The following is a 19861-nucleotide window of genomic DNA, read 5'->3' as shown; positions in this document are numbered from 1 at the left end:
TGGGGTCGTTAAAAGCTTGAGAGTAGGATTTAGGAACAGGAGTGGGAGTGGGATTGTCGACAAGAAGATTAAGACGTTGAACGGGTTTGGTGGTTCCGAGGCGGTGGCGGGTAACCATGGGGTGTGTGGAAGTGGTTGTTTGTTGAGGTGGAGCGGGGGTAGGAGGTGAGGGTGGAGGAGGCGTAGGAGCGGTGGGTGTAGGAGGTGAAACTGTAGGTGGTGGAGATGGCGTGTCAGAGAAGGTACGGGAGTAGAGGTTTGGAGGGGGGTCGAGGAATTCATAGGAGGGCGGTGTGGATGTGTTAGTGGAACTATAGGGGAAGGAAGTCTCATCGAAAGTAACGTGACGAGACAAGATAACTTTGTGAGTGGCGAGGTCAAGGCAACGGTAACCCCGGTGATTGGATGGGTACCCGAGGAAGATGCAAGGGGTAGAACGAGGTGCAAGCTTGTTAGTTGTGTTGAGGTGGGGGTAGCACAGGCATCCGAAGACGCGAAGAGTAAAGTAGTGTGGAGGATATTTGTAGAGACGAGTATGCGGGATTTCGTGATTTATGGCGGATGATGGTAGTAGGTTTAGTAGGTATGTTGCCATGTGAAGAGCTTCTACCCAGAAAGTGGGAGGTAAATGGGCTTGAAAGAGGAGGGGTTCGGATAAGGTTGTTAATAGTGCGAATCATGCGTTCGGATTTGCCATTTTGTTGGGACGTTTGTGTGCATGAGAGACGTATTTGTATGCCATTGTTTCGGAAGAGTTGGTGTATTTGGTTGTTATCGAATTCCCCACCCTGATCACATTGAAAAGCTTTAATTTCACAATTGAATTGGGTTTTTACATAAGCACGAAATTGAACAAATATATTAAAAACTTCAGATTTATTGCGTAACGGAAACACCCATAAATAATGTGAGTAATGATCTAAAAAAATAACATAGTATTTATAGCCACTAAGACTCGGAATTGGAGACGTCCATAAATCCGAGTGAACAATGTCAAATAAAGAAGTAACATGAGAAGTAGAACTAGTAAACGGAAGTCGAACGTGTTTGCCAAGCTGGCAGGCATGACAAAGTACATCAGACTTATTATTAGTACAAGAAATGGAATTGCTAGAACAAATACGACGAAAAAAATCAGTGCTGGGATGTCCGAGACGCTGATGCCAGATACTTGGGGTGGTTATGAGAGCATGCTGAGCTGGTGTCGGTGTTGGAGTCGTGAGAGGATATAGATCTCTGGTGCTGTCACATCGAAGGAGCAGGCGGCGAGTCAAGTAATCCTTCACAGAAAAACCAAATTCGTCAAAAGAAACAGAAACTTTGTTGTCACGAGTAAAACGACGTACAGATATTAGATTTTTAACAATATTAGGTGTAACAAGAACATTTGATAAATGAAGTGGGCGATTAATGTTAGGCAAAACGCTATGGCCAGTGTTGACGACGGGAATGGAGTTCCCATCGCCAACGGCTACCGAAGGATACATGCAATGATTAAAAATAGTACTTAAATTATTAATGCTAGATGTGAGATGGATGGACGCACCCGTGTCCATAGTCCAACCCGTGTTACTGTAGTCCGGGAGAGTAGTAGTGCTAAAAGCATGCGGAATTATTGTCTCTTGGCTATAAGTGGGCTGTTGATGCGTACCCGAAAATTCAGGATGATTCGGCCCAAAGGAGGGCTGCTGCCCATGAAGTGTAGGCTGCAATGGCCCACGAAATCCTGGTGGTCCAGTTTGGATAGGCTGTGAAAACAATTGGCCTGGACTGGTAAGCTGAGTTGGCCCAACAACATTGGCCTGTGGAGCAATTGGGCCATTAAAAGGCTGCTGGACAGAATATTGTTGCTGGGCCGAGAGGGGCTGTTGTCCAGTATTCCTGAAAGTAGTTAATGGTGCCATTAGAGCAGGACTTGAACGTTGGGCCACACCAGTCAGATGGAGATTATTAATGACATATTGTTGGGCTTCAATTATTTTTAATAATTGGGCTTGACTATTGCCATTTGGCCTGCTGTTGGTAGAATTACTCGAGTGTCCAGTAGAAAAATTACCATGAGAAGAGCAAATATTACCAGAGGTATTTTGGCGATTGGAATGGTGCAAGTATCGACATTGATCAGCAAAACGACAGAACCCTCGTGTGAAGTTGCGACAAACCTGTTGAGGGTGGTTGGTGGCCGGTTGAGATCGAGTATTCCCGGTGGTCGTATGAGCCAGGAGGACCGTTGGACTTGATGGTGTGGCGAGACTTTCGGTGGTGGCTCGCGTTTTTCTGTTGAGTTGCATCTCTTCCAAGGTTATCATGGATCGAACGGTTGCCAAGCTCGGGAACGGGTTGCTGTGAAGTATGTTGTGAGAAGCATGAGGGAATTTTTCATTTAACCCGTTAATAGCATAAGTCACGAGATCATCTTCATCAACTTTGGATCCAAGATTGCGTAACAAGGTGGACAGAGAATCCAATTTTCGAAAGTATTCTTCCACGGTTTGAGTGCCGATGTCAAGAGCTTTAAGTTCGGCCATGAGTTCAACAGTCTTGGCTCGTTTATTGTCCTGGAAAACAGTTGCAAGGAATTGCCAGGCATCGTGAGCGTTTTTTGGTTCTGAATTAAGAACCCTTTCTAATAAGGGCTCGGAAATTGTGAGAAAGATCCATGAGAGAACAACAGAATCGGCCTTGGACCATTCTTCGGTGGATCGTTCCTCGCTTGTTAATGTTCCTTGGATGAAAGGAAGCACATCAAAACCCGCACAGTGGGTCGAAAAAAGCTTGCTCCAGTGACCATAGTTGAGTTTAGCAAGGTCAAGTTTGATGGGTATAAGATGAGCGACAGAAGTGACGGTGTAAATTTTATCATACTTGTTGTTTGGTGCCATGATTCCAGGCGATGAAAGGCGATAGAGATGAACAGAGCAGTGGCGGCCAGAAACAAGAAGGATATTAGGGTTGTGGTTTTGTTTGTTAGGATTGGGAGATTATTTTGGCATCTGATACCATGTTAGGCTGCATAATTATCGGGTGATTGATTTCCCCCAAAACAGTGTGCGTACAGGCTGCATAATTATCGGGTGATTGATTTCCCCCAAAACAGTGTGCGTACAATGAATATATAGAATAGAAACCTAGCACTAGGTGGGCTCGCAGGCCCATAGAAATAATCAACCAGGCTCGCAGACCCAATACAAGAAAACCATGCATAATAATAATAGTCTGCTAACATATATGTATGTTTAAGGCTAATGGTAGGTGGTTGTTGGTTTAATGTAATTTAAATTTTAGTTTCAATTTCAATAGTGTTCGCTCTGTTTCAATGTGTCGTTCAGTGTGTTGAAGGACGTATAGAGCGAGAGACAGTGTGTTATGGTCGTTTGAGACATTTTACTACCACCATAGACCGTTAGGATATGCTCTATGTATACCACCGAATCATTTGACCTATTATATATATTAATATTATCGCAAACAATGAAAAGGAAAAAAGAGTTGAAGCTCAATATACTTCTATAATTTATAGAGTTATTCCAAGGATGGCCTTTAGAGCTATACATAAAGTGTTAGAAAATGCAATTGTATATGTAATTTGTTACAACTATCTCAAATAACTATATCAATTTTAATGTATCATTCTTAATGTTACAAATATTATTTTTTTAAATGTCGCTTTTAGGCTATAATTAAATAAAATGAGGTGATCCTTACACATCACTTTTTGATCAATGTATATTTTTTGTCTTATAAACTCATAGTTATATCTTTAGATTAATTTAGGAAGTTGAATTTATATTATTATTGTAAATATAATTAATATTATAATTAAGTGTACATGAATTAAAAATTGATATGTGAGACACCTCTATTACATAATTTTTAAAGAATTTTTCAATGAATTGTACCCCATATGATAACTTCCAATTCCTCCAAACAATTAACATTTTCCTTGAGTTTATTATTATTATTATTATTATTATTATTATTATTATTACTACTACTAAAATGCATGGTGTTTTTGGTCGTTTTGACCACCCCATGCTTACCATACGACATTGAAAAAAAAAACAAATCATCCCCCAAACTTTAAGCAACTTCCAAGTTCAGTCCCCAAATCAAGGGTATAAAATGTAAAGTTATTATAATTAAAAAACTTAATCAAACTTCACCCATATTTTCAACGGGACATACCTTCCCGCTCGTCACACGTTAAATTTTTCCGAACCCACTGTTTCAACTCAAAAAATATCTTACGAACACAACAGGACTAACTATACTCGAAACTAACACTTCTAAAAAAACGCTAAATATCTCTGACTATCTTCAATACATATATACATACACCTATAATAAACTACTCAAACTAACTACATCATATCGATGGTTCTGTTTCCCTTTTTTAACGCAATCTTCCTGCCGTTAAAAACGCATAGGTCATTAGGTATACTAGGTACCAACTACGTGTATTTAAAAACATCCATAGCAAAACGTTTCTACTATTGTAAATACATAACGCTACGTTAACTATGAATATGCAACTCGAAAGGCCCGCAGTATCGCGCGGGCCACTTTTACTAGTTTTAAACATTTGCAACCTTCTTTATTTAAATAACACGGCAAAGTTGTTCACACTTCACACTTGTTTAAATGATTTTTCATTCCGTTCATTCAGATGCCATTGTATTTCATGCAATTGAATCTACAACCTCATCATCCTTCATATTATCACTATTACAAACTGAATCAGCAACCTTCTTATTCAAATCGTGGACATAATCCTTCAACTTATTCACAAATTTTTGACTTTACTCTTTCAAACCCTAGGATTTGTAGATATCATAAAATCACCGATCAATTGCTGTTATTCACTGATAAATCATGATTGAGACTTCAATTGATGCTATATCAATGATTAATCAGCAAAGAATTGTATGATTTTGATATCTTAAAGCTCAATCGAGCACATAAAAAAAGTCCGTAACGGCTTTTCCCGCCAAATCGTCTTCTAGAGAGAGAAAAACGTATTAACTGTTTCCTAAAGCAAATTTTAGTTCGGTATGTGCTACTGTTGAAATTTATTTGAACAAGATTACTTAATTTTTATTTACTTTTCTAATTGTTGAGTTCGAATGAAATGTCGTTTTGTTAATCTCAGTCAATGCAAGAACCTGAAGCACAGTTGCATCTAATAGTTTCTAAATTTGCATTTTTGTTCATGTTTTAATCAAGTGTGATAATTGTTTCTGATACACTAACTTTTGCAGATGTTTAATATCCCTTCACCATCGGTTGCACGTCCTACATCGAGCCATGACATCGACCTGCCGATAGATGTTATTGCATTTATAAACCAAGGTTCAGATGTAAAAAGCATGGATTTTCATCCAGAGTGCCAAACTCTGCTTCTAGGTTTGCTCTTTTAGCCTTAAATATAAACTTTTATCTATTTGGTTTATTAATTATTCATTTAAGTTATTATTTTTTTTTATTCAGTTGGAACGAACACTGGTGATATTTCACTTTGGGAGGTAGGTAGCAGGTTAAAGATAGCACATAGAAGTTTTTCTATTTGGAACATCAGGGCACTTTCAATGGATTTTCAGGTATGTTATCTGCTCTTTTTGTATTGCACTCGTAAGCGTTTTATTGACCTAGCTAGTTTAATACTTATATGTCCTTTGTTATATGTTCAGTGTTGTATGCACAATAAGCGACATTCTATCTTTGTTAAACGAGTTAAATGGAGTCCTGATGGCCGTTTTGCTGGTACGCACAGGTTTCTTTTCCTTCTTTTGTAAATGGCGATTTCAAAAATCACATGTGAACATTAATTCTAGTAATGTATTTCAATTTATGTAATTAACAGGTGTTGCATACTCAGATAGCATTGTACATATATTTTTGTATCGTTCTGGTCTTGAGTTACGCGATCACCTGGAGGTAAGTCATACTATAACTTTTGTATGGTATATTCATTTCTTGTACTAATTAGTTTATTCATTTTGATTATTCAGATAGAGGCTCATTTGGGCTATGTTAGTGATATTGCGTTTGCCATTCAAAACGAGAGAGTATTGATGATAACTTGTGCAGAGGACTGGACTATTAAGTGATGGGAAAATAATCACAACGGGCAATCTACAAAGCGGAAACAAACCCGTTTGACAAGCATTTCCCGACCCATATGAACCTGTGAGAAAACTAACAAATAAGGTATACCACAATCACCACAAATCAGTCCCAATTCTGTCCTAAATCAGCAAATACAAAATAATTGAGCACACACAATACACACGAAACTTTTTACGTGGAAAACCCCTCAAAATCGAGAGTAAAAACCACGGGACTCGTAAGCCACTTAAATTCCACTATCATCAACGAAGAGAGCAATACAACAATCCTTCTCTAGATCAACTAGAGGTATACAACATCATCATACTCTTGAACAACAATAATCAACAAGTATATGAAACAATTAAAGACAAAAGAAGAATTTCATCACCCAAAATTCTGCTACTGTTCGACCTGCTGTAACTCGAGCTACAGACCACTTGAGAAGAATTCAACGGTTGAAAATGTTGGCACTGATGTCAGGAAGACACAGCCCAAAAATGAAGAAGATTCAACGGTCGGATCTCCGAGGATCGAAGGTTTTCTGGCCTGCTGTCACTGTAGACGGGAATTGGGGTTTTGACTCTTTTTCTTGATCTCTCTGTGATCTTTCTTTCTCTCTTGATGATTAAAACAGCTGCACCCAATTGAGATTTGAAATGCCCTCAAATGATTGACCAAGTCAACCAACATTTGGGCCTAATTTGTTGGGCCTTGGGCTTGGTTTTAATTTCCTCATATTTGGAAACTAAATAAAATACCCAACAAATCTCCCCCTTTTCAATTATGAGGAAGGAATCGCCATCCCGGCGATCGAGCAACATACCTTGAGCTTCTCACTTGCTAAAGCCTTTGTGAACATGTCGGAACCATTATCATCGGTGTGAACTTTATCAAGTTCAAACGAACCATCTTCAAGACGTTCTCTAATCCAATGATACCGCACATCTATATGTTTTGTCCGCTTATGATACATAGAATTTCTAGCCAAATGAATCGCACTCTCATTATCACAAAGAACCACATATCGTGATTGCTTAAACCCAAGGTCTTGTAGAAACCTTTTCATCCACAATAGTTCTTTGCACGCTTCTGTTGCTGCCATATATTCAGCCTCGGTCGTAGACAATGCAACACACTTTTGCAACCTTGATTGCCATGAAACTGCTCCCCCTGCGAAAGTCATCAAATATCCAGAAGTGGATTTCATGTTATCTTTGTTTCCTGCCATATCTGAGTCTGTATAACCAACAAGCACCGGCTCTCCATTTCCGAATGTGATACCTAACTTTGAAGTACCTCGTAAGTATCTCATAATCCATTTAACCGCTTCCCAATGCTTCTTACCCGGATTTGACATAAACCGACTAACAACACCTACCGCATGAGCTATATCAGGCCTAGTACACACCATAGCATACATCAAGCTACCAACTGCTGACGCATATGGAACTATATCCATCTCCTCAACATCCTCCTTTGAAGTAGGACAATCTCTTTCTGTTAGCTTAAAGTTGTTTGTAAGAGGGGAACTAACCACTTTAGCATTCTTCATGTTGAATCTACTTAGCACCTTTTCAATGTATTGCTCTTGTGATATATGTAACGTCTTAGCACCTCTATCTCTAGAAATCCGAATGCCAAGAATCTGTTTTGCTGGTCCCAAGTCTTTCATAGCAAAAGACTTGCTCAATTCTCGCTTCAACTGCGCAATTCTTTTAATATTTTTACCAACAATCAACATATCATCAACGTATAACAACAATATGATGAAATCATCATCACCAAACCTCTGAAAGAAAACACAATGATCTGAAGTTGTCTTTCGGTAGCCTTGCTTTCCTATAACCGACTCAAACTTCTTATACCACTGTCTCGGTGCTTGCTTCAACCCATATAAACTTTTTTGAAGTCTACAAACATAATTTTCTTTACCCTTAACCCGAAAACCTTCAGGTTGCATCATGTAGATTTCCTTATCCAAATCACCGTGAAGAAAAGCAGTCTTGACATCCATCTGTTCAACCTCAAGATCAAGACTAGCAGCTAATCCAAGAACCACTCGAATAGATCCCATCTTCACAACCGGTGAGAAAATCTCATCAAAATCAATACCCTTTTTCTGGCTGAATCCTTTAACGACTAACCTAGCTTTGTACCTTGGTTGTGAAGTAAGCTCATCTGTCTTCACTTTGAATACCCATTTGTTTCTCAAAGCTCTCTTGCCTTTAGGTAACTTCACCAGCTCATAAGTATTGTTCTCATGCAAGGAATTCATCTCATCTTGCATAGCTTCACCCCACTCTTTCTTATGCTCATCTTTCATTGCTTCTGAATAACATTCTGGCTCTCCCCCATCAGTAACTAATACATACTCATCAGCAGAATATCTAACAGAAGGATGACGGTCTCGTGTAGACCGCCTAAGTGGGACAAATGGGGGCACATCTGGTACTGGAATCTCTACCTGCTCCGGAGCATAATCATCATCAGTACCATGTTCATCATTATGAACATCATCTCCAACATGTTGTGGAGTAACTGGATCCAAATCAACAAGATCAGCACTAGTTTGAGGAACTGAATCTGTCTTCTCAACATCTTTTAACATCTGATCTTCTGTAAAAACAACATCTCGGCTTCGTACAAGTTTCTTCTGAACTGGATCATATAACCTGTACCCAAAATCATCTTCACCATAGCCGAGGAATACACATGGCTTAGTCTTCATATCAAGCTTTGACCTCTCATCTTTGGGAACATGAACAAAAGCTTTACATCCAAAAACTCGTAAATGACGGTAAGAAACATCTTTGCCGCTCCAAACCCTGTTAGGAACATCAAAACGCAAAGGAACACAAGGGGTTAGATTAATAATATGAACTGCCGTATTTAAAGCCTCACCCCAAAAGGAATCGGACAACCCTGCATGTGAAAGCAAACATCTAACTCTCTCAACCAAAGTTCTGTTCATCCTCTCTGCTAAGCCATTCAACTGAGGTGTCTTTGGTGGAGTCTTTTGATGCCGAATACCATTCTCCTTACAGTAAGCATCAAATCTGCCAATGTATTCACCGCCATTATCAGTCCGAATACACTTGAGTTTCTTTCCCGTTTGCCTTTCAACTAGTGTATGAAATTCTTTAAACTTTTCAAATACTTGATCCTTTGACTTTAAGGTATAAACCCACACCTTCCTGGAATGATCATCGATGAATGTAACAAAGTAGGAACATCCACCAAGTGTCCTAGTCTTCATAGGCCCACAAACATCCGAATGAACTAGATCAAGTACGTTCTCCATTCGAAAAGGAGAATGACTCTTAAACGCAACTCTGGTCTGTTTCCCTGCCAAACAGTGAGAACACTTACTCAAATCAATACCACTAACACCCGACAACACATTCTTCTTGAACAAGATAGACATCCCCTTTTCACTCATGTGGCCAAGTCTTTTATGCCACAACTCAGTAGAATCAACATTGTCCACTGCGTTAACAATGTTCTGGATGATCTTCGGACGCGTGATGTATAATCTTGAGTCTTTCTTGCCTCTTCCCACTATCATAGAACCAAGAGTTAGTTTCCAAATACCATTACCAAAACCGTTATAATAACCATCATCATCAAGAATGCCTGTTGAAATAACATTAAGTCTCATATCCGGAACATGTTTTACATTATGCAAAACTAACTCCATTCCCGTGTCAAATTTCAAACAAACATCTCCAATACCAACGATCTTTGATAACCCGGCATTACCCATCCTAGCAAATCCATAGTCACCTGGAGTGTAAGATGAGAAGTGATCTCTACAAATTGCAACATGACATGTAGCACCACTATCAACAATCCAACTCGTGTCATCATGAGTAAGATTGATCATATCATAATCAATACAAACAAAGAACTCATCTGTGATAGCGTTAACTTCAACCTTATCATCGTCAACACCATCACTTTTCTTTTGTTTATTCTTGTCATATGCCTTTTTCTTCTCATTCTTCAACTTTGGACAATACCACTTTGTGTGCCCCTTTTCATGACAATTATAACACTCAACGTTAGCAAATTTGCCTTTGCGTGAGCTGCTACGATGATTGCCTCTTTTACCCTGACCTCTACTATGACTTTTCCCCCGCGTTTCTGTGACCAAGATATCTGATTGTGAAGAGGAACCTTGTGACTTTCTTCTCATCTCTTCATTCAATATACTACCCTTAGCCAATTCCATGGTGATAGTACCATTCGGTGCAGAGTTGGACAAAGATGTCCTAAAAGTCTCCCAAGAGTCCGGTAATGTACCAAGTAACCAGAGACCCTGAATCTCATCCTCAAACTTGATACCCATACCTGCAAGCTGATTTATAATACCCTGATATGCATTTAGGTGATCTGTAATAGGAGTCCCATCATGGTACTTCAAAGCCATCATCTGCTTAATTAAGAACAACTTGTTATTCCCAGTCTTTCGTTCATATAACTGCTCAAGCTTTTTCCATAAGGCTTTAGCATCAGTCTCCCCAGTAATATGGTTCACTACATTATCATCAACCCACTGCCGAATATACCCACATACTTGTCTATGAAAAATTTTCCATTGAGCATCAGATTTTTCCTCAGGTTTATCCTCAGTAAAAACAGGCAAATAATAATCTTTTACATAAAGAAGATCCTCCATCTTGCCTTTCCAAACATGATAATTTGAACCATTTAAACTAATCATCTTACTTGTATTAGCTTCCATCTTTCACACAAGTCAAATCAAATAACCTAGCTCTAGATACCAATTTGATGGGAAAATAATCACAACGGGCAATCTACAAAGCGGAAACAAACCCGTTTGACAAGCATTTCCCGACCCATATGAACTTGTGAGAAAACTAACAAATAAGGTATACCACAATCACCACAAATCAGTCCCAATTCTGTCCTAAATCAGCAAATACAAAATAATTGAGCACACACAATACACACGAGACTTTTTACGTGGAAAACCCCTCAAAATCGAGAGTAAAAACCACGGGACTCGTAAGCCACTTAAATTCCACTATCATCAACGAAGAGAGCAATACAACAATCCTTCTCTAGATCAACTAGAGGTATACAACATCATCATACTCTTGAACAACAATAATCAACAAGTATATGAAACAATTAAAGACAAAAGAAGAATTTCATCACCCAAAATTCTGCTACTGTTCGACCTGCTGTAACTCGAGCTACAGACCACTTGAGAAGAATTCAACGGTTGAAAATGTTGGCACTGATGTCAGGAAGACACAGCCCAAAAATGAAGAAGATTCAACGGTCGGATCTCCGAGGATCGAAGGTTTTCTGGCCTGCTGTCACTGTAGACGGGAATTGGGGTTTTGACTCTTTTTCTTGATCTCTCTGTGATCTTTCTTTCTCTCTTGATGATTAAAACAGCTGCACCCAATTGAGATTTGAAATGCCCTCAAATGATTGACCAAGTCAACCAACATTTGGGCCTAATTTGTTGGGCTTTGGGCTTGGTTTTAATTTCCTCATATTTGGAAACTAAATAAAATACCCAACATTAAGGTAGGTTTACTACAACATTCACTCGTGACAATAATCATGAAACAAATGGTACTTTGCATGCCTATAATTTCTCGAATCTATGCAGATATGGGATGCTGCAACAGGGGCCCGCCGACAGACACTCGAAGGTCACAGTGGACCCGTCTATTCTATATTGCCTCATACTAAGGCAAACGTCCAGGCACGCCATAAAGTCTGATCATTTTCAACGAAAAACTTTTCACAAACATTGTATTATCTTTCTCTAACTTATTTATTTGTCTTGGCTAGTTTATTCTTTCAGCGGGTATGGATGGGAAGATCAGGTTTTGGTTATATGATAATGTGGGTCCAGGAATTGAGTATCGGGCCCCCGGTTTTACGTGTATTGGACTAGCATACAACGATGATGGAACAAGGTATATATCATAACATTCTCAAAGTTAATTAATGTTCTTATATCTTTTTTTACTTATGATACCGGTGTAACAAGGGGCTTTTAACGTCACATATTGATATAGAGAAACAATGATCTTTACCTTTTCATAGGGTTATGAATGTCTACATCGTACCTCTCCGTACCCCACTTCTAGGGGAATTGGGTGTTGTCTAATATTGAAAATTTCCAAATTTGAAATATTTTGTTTGATTACCTCAACTGTAGATAAAAAATTTATACTAATTAGCACAAAAAATGTAGGTTTTTCTCGCTTGGTACTAGCAACGATGGGGTATCAAGCCTTTTAGAATGGAATGAATATGAAGGTCATGTGAAGCGATCATACGAGGGTCTTGTGGAAAGACAGTATCCGGGGACTCTGCATTTTGACATAGCCAATAGTTTATTGGCAGCTGGCGATAATTTTTCTGTTAAGTTTTGGGACATCGATAACGAAAAGCTTTTTACCAGTACAATGACAGATGGGGGATTACCGGTAACAGTTTAATAAAATTTTCCTTACCTGTCAAGTTTCTTCTTATGTTACATGTTTAACACATTTTTTGTTATATAATTTGCAGGCTGCACCTTGTGTTCGATTTAGTAAGGATGGGATACTCTTGGCTGTATCAAGTGCTGATAATGGTGTTAAAATACTTGGGAATTCAGAAGGTTATCGACTTATAACATCATTAGAGGATCACGGACGTTGTTAGTATTGCTTCCGGGGCTGTTGCTGAGATTGTTTGATAAGCGCGTTTAACACCAACTCCAAAGATAAATGTGATTAAATTAATCTTATATGGATTATCTTTTTTTGCAGGCCTCTACAAGAATTTCTCGTGAGGCTTCTACTTCAGCAGCAGGAGCTAGCATTGTGAATAATTGAGAATTGAAATACAATTGTATTGATCGTATTTCGTTTCTGAATTGATTTTACGATTACAATTGAAGCTACTATTGAATGGAGCCTATACATATTTTTGTTAAGGATTGAAAAAGTTTACTAGCTATTGGAGCCTTTGTCTTGTTGTGATCTACTGTTTGTTGTGTTGTTGGCTTAATCTTGGGATATGATGATATTGTATCTGATTAGTCTTTCTTTTCTTTTATTTTCTAACACTCCCCCCTCAAGTTGAGTCGTCTGAGAAGTAGCATTCACTGTTTGCGTACGGGTCGAAGCATGATTCAGATTGGGTTGGGCTCTGGATATTTGATGGAAGAGCACCCGGTGGTCTTTCTGACAATAATTTGGACATCCTACCCAAATCACGTTTCAAATTTTGAATTGAAGGTTGTTGATTTCTCATTTGTTGCCCCATCAATTCACTTTCTTGCTTGATAAGTGCTTCATTCTCTGATGATCTAATCATAAAACCTCTCAACAAATCTTCAAGTGATGGTGTCTTTTTGGCTTGTGGTTGAGCTTCTTGGTAATTAAATTGTGGTTGTTGAGGTTGATATGGAGTTTGGAAAGGTGGTTTGGTTTGGTTATAGAATCTCGGTGGTCCGTTTCTTTGATATGCAAAATTTTTCGAGTTTTGTGGATCCTCCGGATTTCCCCCATTCAAGTAATTAACCTGTTGTTGTAAGTAATTAACATGTTCTTCCATAGTACGATCACAATCTTTGATGAGATGCGGTCCTTGGCATGATTCAAACCCACTTTCATCGCATGAATATCTTTGGATATTTTCTACATATGCCTTCCGAATGCCGCTAACTGAGCATTAATATCACTAGCCTCAGCACTAGCGACTTCAGATGAAGGACATATTAGCCTTATCTATGGTGTATTGATTTTTTTTATATGTGTATGAAGTTTGTTTATATGGGTGACTTGATGATAATCCTATTAGCCTTATCTATGGTTTATTGTTCTGTTTAAGTGGTGTGTGCGGACTAATCCGTTAAGTGGATAGAAATTGTGTGAAATCGCAGTTGTACGTGCTGGTAAACATCTTAGGATGCTAGCTAACATTTTGGTGCGACATACAAAAATTAAGTCTAGCGGTTTTGATAAAATGACTAATGGTTTGTAGCACATTGAAAGTAATTTTCTTGTCAATTCTAACATACATTATTGTTAGGATAACCGAAGGGCCATTGGTCCAGCGGTGTCGAGGTGGCCCTTCCAACCAAGAGGTTGAGGGTTCAAGTCCTGTTTGGGACAATTTGTGTATATATCTCGTGTTTAATTCGTGAAGTGGTGTGTGTGAGTTTGCCTTTAAAAAAAAAAAAAAAAAAATTAAATAAAAAAAAAACATTATCTATCTATCTATACTATCTATTAAAATGCTAACTTGATGATGTCATTAATATGCAATTTTAAAGCTTATAAAAAATTCAAAATAATAAAGAAAAAATCTTAGACATCTTTGATGATGTCACTAATACTAATATAAATATAATAATTATTAACTTAAAATAAAGCTCCTAAAAAAAATAACCATCTATTAAAATGCTAACTTGATGATGTCATTAATATGCAATTTTAAAGCTTATAAAAAATTCAAAATAATAAAGAAAAAATCTTAAACATCTTTGATGATGTCACTAATACTAATATAAATATAAAAATTATTAACTTAAAATAAAGCTCCTAAAAAAAATAACCACCTTTAAATAATTTTAAACATAAAAAACCCTAAACAGCCGTATTCAATTCCACCTCTGCAGCACGCCTTAAATTGTTTCTCTGGATAAAAAATTTCTCTTTCAAATCTCTAAAGCTTCAGCATCTTCTTTACACTTCACTAAATCCATATATCCTTTGATTTTTTCATCTTCTTTCTCAAAATTGATCTTCCAAGTTCCGTTCTTCGTATGGGTATTTTTGGGGCTTTACCGATTCTCGCTTATTCAAGTTAATATTTTAAGTTCAATCTCCTTTTTATTTTTTATTTTGTTGGGATCTGTTTGTTTTGTGTTCATCTTTGTTTTGTTTGAAGGGCAATGGATGTTTTAATTTAATTGAGCTGCACAATTTCCTTGAGCTTCACAATTTCCTTGAGCTGCACATTTGATTTTTTTAATTAATTTATATTTAATTAATACTCAATTAATTTACCTAGAAAACATCATATAGCTTGATAGCATCAAGCTGTGCACCATTGTACCGCCTTTCTCCTCCAACTGAAGCTTCTATCGTCAACTTCACTCTACACAATTTGAATTTGAATTTGAATTCAAAAACCAAATGTTAATACTCAATCCATTTGAAAGAGGTTGTGTTCCACATATATAAATTAGTTGACCCCTAATGCATTTGAAAGGCAACCCATTTAATTTCAAAGAAAGTATTCTAATGCGGGTGGCTGAACTCTCGACGGTAGTAGCGTGATCTGCTTCCACTTGAATGGTCTTAAGTGTAATGAAACTTAATCATTTTAGAACTAGAGTTGCAGGCGCTGCGTTCGACTATTCGTGATCCATTATTGGAATCAGGTTTAAATTCGTTTCTTCTTATATAATATATGAAGTTATAACCTGTTTCTATTTTTGCTATAAGCAGACGCTGTTTGTACAACCGAATGAAGATAAAATTTGATGGTTTAGTGAGTTTTCTTCATTGGTTTAGTAAGTTTTCTTCATTTATGATTCTTTACTTCTATTAACAAAAATATGGGATCAACGTCTTACTTACATTGGGGCGAGTTTAATACATTCAGTTGTACAACTTATCATGATGTTTGATGAATGCTTAAATGAAGAGGAACTTTCAGTTGTATGGGTTTTCATCATCACCATGTATTTGATGAAATGCCTAAATGGAAAAGAAAAGAAAAAAAAAAGACCAAATCCTTATTATGCTTTATTGCTTTATGTGAATAGTTTATTCACAAGAATTATAATTGAAAATAGACGGTTCTAAAACATTTATCTTGATTCAGGCACAATACTATTTTTGTTTAATCGTTGCCATTTAGAGATCCTTTTGGTGTATCTGCAAACTGAATTAATCATTGCCATTGTTGCATCTATGTATATTTGGTGCAAGAAATATGTGGTTGTTTTTGTGATCTTTGATGATTTGGTCTGATTGCACTCCAAGTGGTCTTATCTATGTATTTTGTCATGTTACTTATGCTTATGATGATGTAATCTTCTGATGTTAATTGAAAAAGCTAAGTTTTGTGACTATTTAAACTTTAATGACATTATTTGACGCACACCATGTGTAATCAGAAAAGATATAAAAGATATTTGGAGTATATGTATTATAGGGTTTATGAGTTTAGAGATGATTTCTTATTTTCTACGTGCAGACTTTGAGCAGATTGAATATCAGGTGATCATTCAAAAGCAAACCTAGAGTTACATCAATGTGTGTTCACTTACAGGTACATATTAAATATTTCCTTTGTTTCTTTATCAGTTGTATTTATATTCAGGCTTTTATGACAGTTTCTGACGCTCTTGAACCTACGTTTACTGGTTTAAAAAACAGAAGAAAAAGCATGTTGGTAATGGGTTGTTAAGAATGTTACAAAGAATAATGGAGCTTATCATCAATTGCTTATGTCAGATTGTTATATTCTCAAGTGCATGGCAAACAAGCTTAATATCATGATGTTAGTTATTTTGTCATGTGCTATTCTAAGATTAATTTATTGATGTAAATATTTAGAGATTGTTATTATTAACTTAACAATTAACAATGTTCTGATTTCTTCAACGTTCAGTAGCCCTTAACATATTCAGATTGGAGTTCTGTGGCTGTCATGGATTGTCTCTAATATTAAACGAGGTGGTGAAATTTTGCCAAATCAGATGGTTATGTAAGAGCTGATTAAGGTATGAAACCTACTCTTTGATTTTGACTTAGTTGTCAACAATATGATTAGTAAGTTTATAATGGTAAAAATTTACTTGGATGGAGGTTGTCGATATATCCAATTCCTTGTGACAGCCAATCTGGGTCACTTCAGGTGTTTAGTGTTTCTTAGCGTACACATATTTATTTTATTAGAAAATAAAATAGCTAAGAAAAAGATGAGTCTAATATGTCAGTAGATCCAAAGTACTTTTAAGATTGATTTTGTGCAAGGAGAAGTAATATAATTGTAAAATGCTGAGTGAGTAGGGGTTGACTGTTCGAAAGACTTCATGGTTCAAAGGATATAGTAAGAATTTCAAAATGGGTCATGCTCACATGGAATGATTCACTGCATGCTCTTTCTCGAGTTATACTATTAATGGGATTTTAAATTCTCAAGTGCATGGCAAACAAGCCATTCAAAATGGGTCATTATTACCCCAGGTTGTGTTGACCTAAATGTATATGTGTTCAATATTTTTCAAACCATCATGAAATAAATGGAAACAATAACTACAAAAAGACAGGGTAACCCATATTTGGTTATGATTTTAGTGGCCAATAAAGCCGATTTATATACAGAAAGAGAGGTTGAGAATGAGGTATATTAAGATAAACTTATATAAGTTCATGTATATTTTGCAGTAGAAAACTTATTATGGCTATACTTTGTGTGTCATACTAACAAAATTGTGTTTCTAATTGTTGCAGGAAGGAAAGCTATGCCTCAATGAGGCAAAATGGGCGGGTCTGTACCAAAGTTTTTGTTGGTTATTAGTATACATATAGATTAATCTATATATAAATATATAAACCTTATTATACTTCATACTAAATTTCTAGATGAAACACATTTTCCCTTAATATACATTGTATAAAGATGTATTTTTATATATTTTTCTAGAACGGCCCGTGATTTCACGGGTCATTTAACTAGTTGTTAGGATATCCTTAAGTTTCCTACAATGCTAATATGAGAAATACCGCTTTCTTAATTATAGTATATATGTTTCGGTATGGGTCTTTTTTACTTTTTCTTTATTATAGTATGCTTAACTTTTTTCCTTGAGGATTATATATAACAAAATAAAAATTAATCTTTACCATCAAAATACTTAAAAACTAAACTTTTGTGAATCATCACTTACCAATAATACATTTATCATATGCGAAACAAAAATGAAAAGTATCCTTACGTCTTTCATCGTGAAGTTGGCGTCAAAGACGGAAGTAAAAGCTCACAGTTGTCTTCAGTGGCGAGTTTATTTAAGGAAAATTGGGGTCCTTTTACCCCATTAAATTTTCTTTTTTACATATGAAATACTACTCCCTCCATCTCAATTCGATAGTTCTGGTTTCCCTTTTTGTCTGTCCCAAATTAATAGTCTACTTCCGTAAATAGATAAGAATAATTGGTAAAATACTTTTATATCCTTACTTTATTGAAGTAAGACAAGAATACAAGGAAAAAGTAAATGGTAAAACTGTAAAATAGACAAAAAAAAGAATACATGTGTCAATCACTTTTTCTTAAACTGAGTGTTTTTTGTTTGAGGGCTATTAAAATTGGGACGGAGGGAGTACTAAAATAGTTTAGGATACCACTAAATTTAAAGACAAACTTCGTATATCTTTAAAATTAGTGGTTTTGTGGAGGTAAATACCCGATCTTTAGAGAAAAGTTTTATCAAATACTACTCAAATTGTATAGGACCCCGTTGAATTTTGATCCTAGAATCGCTTTAAGAAACTTCAAAAAAACTTTAAAGACGTACTACTAGAAGTGTAAGGTAGCAATTAAGAGGCAACAACAATAGCCTTGATGTAATTTTTATGGGATTATCATCTAAATACCCATTTTTTCTACTTTTTTTGAATCATAACCAATATAAAATTTTATCACAATTTGCCCGCGCAAGGTGCCTCTTTGCCACTTTGCTCCCCGATAGACGCTAGGACGCAATGTGCCTCTTGCTCCTGCTTGCATGTCATAGTTAAAGTTTTCTTTCAGACATTTCATCAAACACCTTACGCGTGCTTTACATTTGGTATTTTTTTCTTGATCGTCTTTCATGGTAAACTATTCATTGGCTCGATTTCATTCGCGTTAAATGTGTTTTATCTAAGGATACTGTTACGATTAATAGCGTCAAACCTTGGGAAATAATGTTAACTCGAAAAGAAGTAAACAACAAAACGAGTATTAGTTGTAGCCTTGTAGGATAAGAACAAGTTGTATGATTAACTAATCTGCGATATAAAGTGCTTGTTTATGTTGAGACCTTTAACTGTTGAACACATGGAGTATTTTAATTGTTGAATACATGTATGATTAACTAATATGCGAAAGACGATCAAGAAAAAAAATATAATATGTAAGACGCACGTAAGGTGTTTGATGAAATGCCCGAAAGAAAACATTGATTATGACATGCAGACGGAGTAAGAGGCACCTTGTGTCCTTGCATCCCCGGTAGCAAGGTCGCAAGAGGCACCTTGCGTCCACCGGTGAGCAAGGCCATAAAGAGGCATCTTGCGCCCTTACGCATTGAGCGGGCAAATTGTCAATTTTTTCTTTATTGATGGATCTGAGTCAAAAAGGTTGAAAAAAATAAATCCCAATTTTTATCGGCCCAAGTATGCATCAGTCACAATTTAGTTAAGAGCCCAATAGCCTTATTGTTATTATTATCGGCCCAGTATAGTCTAATTTATTATTTTATACATACGGACTAAACCCAATTTGCCACTGAATCTTGCACCTCAACAAAAATTATAGATATTACAAAAGAAAAAGATAGGTTGTCTTTATCATATCGTTTAGGATGAGTACGAAAACAAAGTGTCACCACGTGTCATTTACATGACTTACACACGCACTATCATACACTGCCACGTACTCATCACCCGCTACTCTTTACCACACCAACATTGACCAAACAAATCACTACTCC

At 36.7% G+C, this 19861-nt stretch overlaps 2 protein-coding genes across 2 annotated transcripts; one reads left to right on the top strand and one right to left on the bottom strand.

The window, feature by feature from the left end:
* Window positions 1-676: 676 nt before the first annotated feature.
* On the bottom strand, window positions 677-2882 carry LOC139867824 (uncharacterized). Its single transcript, XM_071856175.1, has 2 exons — window positions 889-2882; window positions 677-788 (listed from the first exon to the last, which is right to left on the bottom strand). Exons 1-2 carry the CDS (start codon window positions 2880-2882, stop codon window positions 677-679), a joined length of 2106 nt encoding a protein of 701 aa, XP_071712276.1.
* Window positions 2883-11838: 8956 nt separating this feature from the next.
* On the top strand, window positions 11839-12823 carry LOC139865639 (topless-related protein 4-like). Its single transcript, XM_071853713.1, has 3 exons — window positions 11839-12068; window positions 12350-12584; window positions 12670-12823. The coding sequence occupies exons 1-3, from the start codon at window positions 11959-11961 to the stop codon at window positions 12802-12804; spliced, it is 480 nt and encodes a 159-aa protein (XP_071709814.1). The 5' UTR covers window positions 11839-11958; the 3' UTR covers window positions 12805-12823.
* Window positions 12824-19861: the final 7038 nt, after the last annotated feature.

This window comes from Rutidosis leptorrhynchoides, chromosome 9 (assembly GCF_046630445.1).
Source record: "Rutidosis leptorrhynchoides isolate AG116_Rl617_1_P2 chromosome 9, CSIRO_AGI_Rlap_v1, whole genome shotgun sequence".
Taxonomy (NCBI): Eukaryota; Viridiplantae; Streptophyta; class Magnoliopsida; order Asterales; family Asteraceae; genus Rutidosis; species Rutidosis leptorrhynchoides.
This window is presented reverse-complemented; position numbering and strand designations above follow the sequence as displayed.

Excerpts from the sequence above, each read along its gene's own strand:
- LOC139867824 (XM_071856175.1), bottom strand. The coding sequence starts at position 2,882 with ATGGCACCAAACAACAAGTATGATAAAATTTACACCGTCACTTCTGTC. Across the intron at positions 789-888 it reads CATTATTTATGGGTGTTTCC|GGTGGGGAATTCGATAACAA; the intron begins GTTACGCAATAA and ends CAATGTGATCAG.
- LOC139865639 (XM_071853713.1), top strand. The coding sequence starts at position 11,959 with ATGGATGGGAAGATCAGGTTTTGGTTATATGATAATGTGGGTCCAGGA. Across the intron at positions 12,069-12,349 it reads TACAACGATGATGGAACAAG|GTTTTTCTCGCTTGGTACTA; the intron begins GTATATATCATA and ends CAAAAAATGTAG. Across the intron at positions 12,585-12,669 it reads TGACAGATGGGGGATTACCG|GCTGCACCTTGTGTTCGATT; the intron begins GTAACAGTTTAA and ends TATAATTTGCAG.